Here is a 10,000-nt window from a genome sequence, read left to right as displayed (position 1 = left end):
GGTTCTCTCTTCATTTATGTTTTGCCCTAATCCAGGAATGCATGAAGATACATCTATGTACTCCTCGAGAACACTTTCTGTCTCAAGATACTGTTTCGAGCTAATTCTGACCAGAAGTATAGTTTGACCGGACGTCGTTTGCCCTAGCAGTCCTTCCCGATTCTTTGAAAACTTTCCCTCTGCTCTAATTCTTACTCCTTCCACCTGCAAACTCTCAGATTTCAGTTCGTCCTCCTCCCATTTTCATGACCTACCAACAGCCTCCTTGAGACCATGGATCATCAGCTACCTCACTCATTCTTCTTTCATTATCTTTTCCTTCAGGTTGCTTTGTCTGTTGTCCCTATTTTCCTTGCTGCCTCTTTTATCACCACCCGTGCCTCTGACGCCCGTGCCTCTGACACCCGTGCCTCTGACATCCGTGCCTCTGACACCCGTGCCTGTGACACCAGTACCTTCCGGTCTCCGGTCTCCGGTCTCCTGTGATCTTTTCTGCTTAAGTCATTTCTCCATCGTGCCTTCCTGATTTCTCTGTATGGTTTTTCCTTCAGTATTACCCTTCCTCTCATTTTCTCCAGAGTCTTTTTCAACTTTTTTTCTGTCTTCGGGTTCATCGGTGGCTGTTGTAGTTATCCTTTTATCCAATTAAAGCTTTCATCTCTTGTTTTGTTTAAACGTTCTCAGGTTTACTGCCTTATCATATTTTGCTATTTTTTATCACATCCCTCACACATTTTTCCTCTTCAAACCAGTTATTGTTAATCGAATTCTGTCACTCAGCCAGGGCCTCCAAGAGAAATTTTGCAAGCCAGAACCAGACTGCTTTGGGGTCCCTGGAGGCAGGTTGAGGCTTCTCTCAGAAGTGGGAATTTGAAGTCCAATAAAACCATTCGTAAACTTTCATAAATGCTTTATTTCCTGCTCAGCAGAATGACCAGATAACATATACTTCATACATACACTGTAGATTTTGATTATTTTTGTTAAACTATAACTATACAGATGACTAAATTTTTAAATATATAATAAATTCTTTCAAAGTAAAAAAAATTCTTGAAAGTTTTAAATTTGCTTAGACTACTTACTGGAATGAGCTTTTCTGACCTTTTGTCTGCAAAATTTCTAATAACATTACCAAAGTCAATTTCTCTGCCAATGCTTGATTCAATACTAAGTCTTGCTAAATCAACAAGTCGGATTTGAGACATATTAGACCTTAAAAAGTTTTTGATATGTTTGAGTTTCCTACTGTAGCTGGAATTGTCAACAATATTCTCAAACTAACACAAACATTTGCAAATATCTTACAAAGTTTGTAATCTGTTAATTAATTTAGCAATTCTAAAGGTTTCAGTTCTGCTTTTCCAAAATTTCCTTTATGTACTAATGGTAAATGCTGCATTTCTGCTGCAAAATTTTCATTATCAAGGTGCGGACCCCGGACCCATGTACCGGCTGAACCTCCCTCTTATAACCCCTTCCTCTTATTTCCCAGCTTCTCATACTTTTTATTGTTCTTCTTTTCTCTCACTTTCTCCTCACGTTGGTTAAACACAGTCAAATGTATCGGTTATTCTTGTGGTTTCAGAGAAGCCACAAGAACTGACAGCCACTCCGTGGCTGTCAGTTCCCGTCCTTAGTCGATATTATGATACCAGTCAATTTGAAGGTTTTAATACCAATGAGTGTGATGTACAGTACCCGGGGACTCGTATACTCACCTATTTGTACTCACCTATTTGTGGTTGCAGGGGTCGAGTCCTAGCTCCTGGCCCCGCCTCTTCACCGGTTGCTACTAGGCCCTCTCTCTCCCCGCTCAATGAGCTTTATCAAACCTCGTCTTAAAACTGTGTATGGTTCCTGCCTCCACTACGTCATTTTCTAGGCTATTCCACTGCCTTACAACTCTATGACTGAAGAAATACTTCCTACTATCTCTCTGACTCATTTGTGTCTTCAACTTCCAATTGTGGCCTCTTGTTTCTGTGTCCCCTCCCTGGAACATCCTGTCCTTGTCCACCTTGTCTATTCCACGCAGTATTTTATATGTCGTTATCATGTCTCCCCTGACCCTCCTGTCCTCCAGTGTCGTCAGGCCGATTTCCCTTAATCTTTCTTCATAGGACATTCCCCTTAGCTCTGGAACTAACCTTGTTGTCGTGTGTATGTGTGTGTGTGTGTGTGTGTGTGTGTGTGTGTGTGTGTGTGTGTGTGTGTGTGTGTGTGTGTGTGTGTATGTGTGTGTGTATGTGTGTATGTGTGTGTGTGTGTGTATGTGTGTATGTGTGTGTGTGTGTATGTTTGTGTATGTGTGTGTATGTGTGTATATATGTGTGTGTGTGTGTGTGTGTGTGTGTGTGTGTGTGTGTGTGTGTGTGTGTGTGTGTGTGTGTGTGTGTGTGTGTGTGTGTGTGTGTGTGTGTGTGTGTGTGTATAAGCTACCCTTCAGGGCACCTCCACAACTTGGAACTGCTTGTGCCTCGGGCAGTACCAGGAATTCTCTTCACGAGCGGTGGTAATCGTGAGCCTCCCGGCAGCGGCCACCACAACTGCGCCCACCCCAGTCAGTCCCTTACATCCCTTTCTGACAGAAAATATACTTTGACATGAGTATCATTTAGTTCAAGAAAACCAAATTTAACCTGCAATCCTTGGAATAGGTTACATTTTAATCAAATTTATAACAAAATAAGTGACGTGAAGGCGGGTTCCATTCAAACGCTTACACCACTGACTGGTATAATTAATTCTCAACATTCAGTTGAAATTTAGGAGCCACCACGGAGTGCTGAACTGTGAAGTCCATTTTTTTTTTTTAAGAAAATCTGATTCCAGAAATAAAGTATGAATGAATATATGAATTGTTGAACGTAGTGCAAAACGAGAGGGAATTAAGAGAAAAGATGATGAATGAGATGACTGAAAAACCCAGCAACAAGGTACTTTCTAAAGCTAAGTGGAAACGGAGGAACCAGATTAGCCGTAGTTCATAGAGAAATGCAGAAAGGCAAACATAGAAGTGCAAGAACGTGGAAAACAGCAAAAACTGAAATACAATAGATAACAGAAAATTGCGAAGATAAGCAAGAAACAAAGCACAGGTGAAGATAAAGCCTTAACAACAGTGTAAGAATTATTTATCAGCAAAAGACTGAACCGCCACTGCTGCACAACCGCTACCGGCGGTAAATAAAGAAAATAATCAGGAAATAAGGCTGAAGGAGCAGTGATCACATGGAAGCACAATGAAGTCTGTGTGGAAATGAGCTAAAAGAAAATTAAAGAGGAGTCTTCTCAAAGGTCAAGAAAAGATATAGGAGACAAAAAAAAAAAAAAGAGTAGACCACCAGAAATTCAGTTCCATCCTCATCTACATCCTCTGCTGATGTTTTCTAAAAAATTGAATGCAGAGTGAGTGACATGTTTGGTGTCACCTCCACCAGCTTGTTTTATTCTGACGGTCATAAATTATTTTTAACAACAGTCATAGTAATGGACATATTCTAAAGACATCATTAATCAAATTATGGAGGACAGTTCTCTACTTTGGCTTGTCGTTCTATAGATATACTGTTCGCTACATTAAAAGATTACGTGAGTTAAATTCGAGTGAGGATATCTACCCACAGAATACTCATTGCTATTTATAGATAAAAATATATATCATGAAAAGAGTGCAGTTTTTTAAATTAGTGAAGAGACACTTTTAATTTTCCTTCCATTCCTCTGGTCTGCCGGTGAGTCAAGTGTTTTTGATGAATATATATTATTATTATAATCAAGAGGGAAGCACTAAACCCGTAGGATTATACAGCGCCTGTGGGGGTGTGTGGAAGGTATTCAGGTTTAATTCAGGGAACTGATGCATATATAGAAACAGCTTTTGTGGCATCTAATGGTAATGGTTTCCTTTTTCATTTAAATGTTTTTGTAGTTCCTCATGAACGGTATCTCCTTTGTGGTGACTGGCAGCCATAATACGTCTGATGAGAGATGTTAAGATGTAATCAGAATTTCTGATATTTACTGCTCTTGAAGAAGCAATCTGAAGTTAACATTCACTTCATTGTAATCGCAAGAAAAACGTATAATTTATTATCTTTCAAACAAAATAAAAAAAATATGTGGTGCGCATTAATACCTTCAAATTCTTTATTTTGCAAAAAAGTAATAATATGGGAATGCTATTTTCATTTTTAAATGTGCATACCTGAAGGATAACATGTCGTCCCACTTCATTGATGAGACACAAAATAACAAACAAAGGAACAAACAAAATTTATTTCTTTGCATGATTACATTGAGATTATAAAATGACAATAATGAGTTGCAGTGCACGAGCGACTAGCATGCCTGGGCATTATGGGCAGACTTAATTTAATGGCTTACACACTACTTAATACTAAAGAAATTGATCATAGTTTGTTTGGTTGTACATCTTTTTTATATTTATAGTTGACAGTAATTTTACTCTAATTACAATAGTTTCAAAAATAAATATTGAAATTATATTATGGAAATATAACATTGTGAATTGTTGAAAGTAATTTAACCTGTAACTATCTTTGCATTCTCATATAATGACTGTTATACCAATGATTCCAACATAAACAATCATCTGTCTGAACTGAAAAACATGAAGAAGTTAAAGTTATTTAAGTTAGTCCTCCATTAGCAGGTAAAACAGCATCAGCTCGTCTAAGAGTTGATTCACATAACATTTGAACAGTTTCCAGGAAAATTTTGAGTCATTCCTCAAGCAAAACCTGTTCTAACTCTTTCAGAGACGACGGTGGAGGAAATCGGTTCCTGACTTGCTGTTTCAACTGAATTAAAATATTCAATATTCAATACACGCTGGTATGTGCGGTTTTATGAAATCTCAAGACGATCGGTGACCGCCTGGGTAAGCGTCATGGATTTTTCAAATTCCCTACGGTGACAGTGTCGCATACTGGATTATCAGTCTTGACACCATAAAAGGCTCAAATGAAAATAATTATGCAGATTATGAGAAAATAAAAGGAGTTAGGAAACTAGACTCAGTGTGAGGCCGAAATGAACATTATTTACCCTATCAAGTGTTCAGTTTTCCCCATGTGATTTATTTTGTGTTGGTAATCAGTCTGTACTATATTTTCTAATTTGTGTGTATGCACACGTACATACATACACACACACATTAGAAAAATCTCGTGTGACCCGAAGAGGAAATAAAAGTGTTTCTTCATTTTACATCTAATATATATATATATATATATATATATATATATATATATATATATATATATATATATATATATATATATATATATATATATATATATATATATATATATATGTTGCTTGAGCAAAAACGTTCTCTTGAACAAATATGCTTGGATTTCCTACTCATTTCTATAACAGTGCAAGCTCCTGACGATGTGTTGACTGCAACACGAAAGACCTATGTTACGACTTTGATGTCGTAACTTAAAATGGTCCTGGCTCCTTATATACAACTTATAATTAACTTATATACAACTAATATAACTTATATACAACTTATAACTACTACAAAAAAACACCACACTCCAGTTCACATTAGCTCACTAGCACACTGCTACTAATAAAAATAAATCATCAGGGAGGCTCCATGACATACACACCCCCGTCTTCACTTCTGTCTGGTAGACTAATTACCAGCAGGCAAAACACCATACAGTACTTTCACATAAACAGGCCTCTGCATACTAGGGCCTTACAAATAAACATGAGAGCACTTAAACACAAACACCTATAGTATACACTAAAAAACTTACCAAAATTACCTACTCAGACTAACTCCCAAACATGATGACTTTACCCCCGTTACCACCCGACTCGTACTGAGCTAAACACACCTCTTATCTGCTCCTGTCCTGGCCGCTGCCTAACTTACAGGAATAAAACGCGTTCGCTTTCAGGGAATAATACACTTCCGCTTTCAGTATATTACATGGAAAATGATATTATATATGGAGCGTTATTTTATATAAATATTTTTTTTACAGTACTCTGTAACAACCTAGAACCATCATTTATCTCCCCCTTTGGGGAGTTGAATGATCTCCTGTCACTTGTTCGCAAATTTTGCCGGTAGTAAGGGGCTAGTAACCCTTTCTTCTGCATAAATTACTAAATTTATAAAGAAAAACTTTTTCTTTTTAGATCACCCTTCCTAGGTGGGATACAGCCGGTTTGTTGAAATAAATATGTATACCTGTCAATAATTTAGATAAACTTTAGTTATGTTGTTGGCACACACAGGTGGCGGAGCTGACGAGACTAGCACAGACGCTGATGTTGGTGAGTAACTTGCACTGGCTGGTGGTAGAGGACGCAGTCGCCCCCACCAGGAGGGTGCTGGCCTTCCTCGACTCCTGCAGCGTCCCTCACACCTACCTCCTAGGTGAGCCAGGGGCACGCGCTACCTTACTTTCACCAACTGATCATTAGCATAGTAGAGGTGAACCTAAGTAAGGTAGGCGGATTGGTCAATGCTGAATAACAAAGTTAGCCAGAGAGGTACATGTAGCAGCTCTCTCTCTCTCTCTCTCTCTCTCTCTCTCTCTCTCTCTCTCTCTCTCTCTCTCTCTCTCTCTCTCTCTCCCTCCCTCTCTCTCTCTCTCTCTTTTTACACAGGGTTTGACAAGGTTAAGGATCCCTAGCTTTATTGACAAGCTATTTACAGGTTAAGGACTCCAAATTTTATTGGCAAGCTAAGAGCTGTTACCTACATCAGCTCATTTGAAAGCATTTTTATTGTTATGAGACATACAGGTAGGGAACAGGATGAAGTTGGAGTCATCTGTGGGCCAGCATTTTCATTTGATCAACTGGCTTTATCTCGTTGACATCATTATGCTGTACGAATGTGTTCCATACTCGAGTCATCCTGGGTATATATGATCTCAGATGGAGTGATGTTCTGGAGAAGGGTACAGCCAGAGTGAAGTTACTGCTTTCTGCCCGTCTTGTGGCATAAAAGCTTGTTTAATGCTGTCCTCGAAGTGGATAAAAGTGTGGTACTTTGACAATATTGGCCTTGTACATAACAGTAAGGCCAACCACATCCCTCCTGTGTTGAAGGCTCTGCTGAAATGACAGATCTATCCAGGATGGGTCCAGGCGAGAGATGAGACGTCTTGCTCTGTTCTCTACTCTGTCAAGCAGTCGCAGATGAGAGGGGGGCAGGCAAACCAAGAAAGTGGAGCATACTCAAGGTGTGAGCGTACTTGGGCCTCGTACAGAATCTTGCAACCCCTACTGTCAAGCAGATGCGAGATATGGCGAAGTGCTGTAAGCTTCCTGGCTGCCTTGTTTGCAAGATTTACAACATGGTTCTTCATGGTTAGTTTGGAGTCAAATTTCACCCCAAGGATATCAACTTCTTCTTCAGGTGCCAACACCCTCCCATTCATCCTTACTACTGCACCAGCATTACCATCATGGTGCCTAGAGACCATCATCATTTGCGTTTTCTCAGGTGCAAATGTTACTTGCCATCTATTTCCCCAAGCTGATATAGCTCTTAGCTGGTGATTGATGTAGCTTAGAGCAGCTGGCATTTCTTCTCTTGGATAAGTGAATGTCAGTGTACAGTCGTCTGCATATGCATGGTATTCTGGGATGAGATGAAGAAGGTCGTTGAAGTAGACATTCCATAACAATGGTCCCAGCACGCTTCCTTGTGGAACACTTGCCCCAATAGGATGTCTTGCTGATTCCGTTCCATTGAGAACTACACTTAGAGATCTATCATGAAGATAATCACTGAGGAGACATAGCATAGAGCCTGCAATTCCCAGTGCTTGAAGTTTTGCTAAGAGGCCCTGGTGCCACACCCGGTCGAAAGCACCAGCAATGTCCAGTGCTACCACACAGCTGACTTTGGATTCATCCAGTGACTGGTGCCACTTAGTGGAGAGGTTTAACAACAGATCAGCAGCAGAGCAACCTTTCCTGAAGCCATATTGACGATCACAAAGTAGTGAGTGGTAGTCAAAAAACTCCGTCATTTGTCTTGAGATTATTGTCTCAAGGATCTTACCAGTGACTGACAGGAGTGACACTGGTCTGTAGTTGCTGATTTCTGCTCTGCTCTTCTTTTTGTGAACAGGGACTACATTTGCCTCTTTCCACAGAGAGGGCCATTTACACTGTACTAGGCAGTGCTGAGATGCGAGTTAGAGGTGCTGCTAGCTCGTCTGCACATCTTCTCAGCAATCTTGGGCTCAACTTGTCTGGGCCCACAGCCTTTTCTTGGTCAAGCGATTTAAGAAGGAAATGCACCTCCTGCCTTATTGTCACCACTGACAGTTTTGACACAGTTCTTGCAGCTAGCCAAGGAGGGTCCCTGGGGCCCTTTCTGGATCAGGAACTTGCATTTTGGTAGCAAAGTGTTCGGCAAAGAGGTCCGCCGACTCTTGACTACTAGTAAAGGTGGTCCCATCCTGTCGATTTAGAGGTGGAATGAGTTCATCAGGCAGATAACCTTGTCTGTCCTTGATCAGGGACCACCAGGTTTCGGAGCCTACCCTACTTGATGCTAGCTTTCTTTTTGTGTCCACCTCCCATTTAGCAATGGCCCACCTTTGAACGTCACCCATATGCCTACAGGCTTGCTTATGCAAGCTCCTGTTATAGGTGGTAGGATGTCTCTTATACCTTCGCCATGCTTTGTACTTAGCAGTAGCAGGCTCTCTACAACGAAAGCCAAACCAAGGTTGATCTGTAGGCTTCGTCACATATTGCCGTTGAGGAATGTGTTCTTGTTGTAGATTAAGGATGTGTCCAGTGAAGGCTTTCACTTGGTTGTCAACATCCCCTTGAAGAAGAACATTCCAATCGGTGGTGGCGAGCTCAGAGCAAAGGGCCGGCCAATTACCTCTTTCCCATAGCCAGGTTGTGCGTTTGGACTCCTCACCTCGCTCTGTTGGGATCTTAAGTGTCGTAAAAACAGCCTTGTGGTCAGATGATCTAACGTAGCCGAGGGGTTGACAAGTGACTAGGCCAGATCACTCACTACTGGGTCAAGGGAGGAGCCAGAGATGTGAGTAGGGAAATCAACAAAGTTTCTCATGTCAAATACTGCAAGAAGGTCATCAAAGTCCCTCTGTATAAGGTGTTGGTTGAGGTCACCAACAATTATGATATGTTGACAGTTGTGTTGTAGCAGAAGGGAGTCCATATTTTCCATTAGGAAGTTGATGGGGTCTGCATGTTGCACATGCTAGTACAGAGGTACTAGTGTTCATGCAGAGCTTGAAGAACATCATTTCAAGATGAGTAGGGGTGGCAACATCAATGTGGTGGGAATGAACACTTTTAGAGAGCACACTTGAACACCTCCTCCTTGCCCTTGCCTGTCTCTTCTCATCCATGAGGTGTAGCCAGCAATTCTTGCAAATTTTTCTGGAGTCCTGTCGTCCAAAAATGTTTCAACAACAGCTATCATGTCGGGACGTCGAGTGTTCACAAAACTATGTGTGAGCTCTCCAACATTAGTAATGAAACCTCTAATGTTGGCCGACAGGATGCTGATAGACTGGCTCCTTATGATGTGGTCAGCTTGAGGTGGTGGGTGTGTAGGGCATGTAAGGTGCCTGCCCTTGAAAGAGGTAGGGTACTGAGGCAGCTGCAGGGATGTAGGTCTGTGGTCTTGTATAAGGCACAATCCCACCTGCTGGGCTGAGATAGGAGTAGCTGAGTGGGTGACGTGTGAGAGTGTTCACCAATTCAGATGTATGTTATTCTCCAGGGTTTATTAACTGGACCTCAGCAATGAGAGTGGCTACTCTCACCGCTGGGCAACGGCGAACAGAGATCCTGCTGGTTTGTTCCGAGAACAGGTCTCTAAACAGGTGGTCCTGTCTGTCAAGTTCCTTTTTCTTCCTACACTGGCCCTCCTGATGTCCTTTCTTGTAGCAGTAATTGCACTTGGTATCTCGCAGGCAGTTGTTGGCGATGTGCCCCTTCC

General features: G+C 41.2%; 1 protein-coding gene across 2 annotated transcripts in view; it reads left to right on the top strand.

The window, feature by feature from the left end:
• Positions 1-10,000, top strand: part of LOC128685081 (galactosylgalactosylxylosylprotein 3-beta-glucuronosyltransferase P) — a 278,460-nt gene that overhangs the window by 203,466 nt on the left and 64,994 nt on the right. For both annotated transcript variants that reach the window (XM_070102909.1, XM_070102969.1), the window contains one exon: positions 6,289-6,430. In XM_070102909.1, the coding sequence (XP_069959010.1) occupies positions 6,289-6,430 (142 nt within the window). The remainder of the gene's footprint in view (positions 1-6,288; positions 6,431-10,000) is intronic.

This window comes from Cherax quadricarinatus, chromosome 1 (genome assembly GCF_038502225.1).
Source record: "Cherax quadricarinatus isolate ZL_2023a chromosome 1, ASM3850222v1, whole genome shotgun sequence".
NCBI classification, from domain to species: Eukaryota; Metazoa; Arthropoda; class Malacostraca; order Decapoda; family Parastacidae; genus Cherax; species Cherax quadricarinatus.
This window is presented reverse-complemented; position numbering and strand designations above follow the sequence as displayed.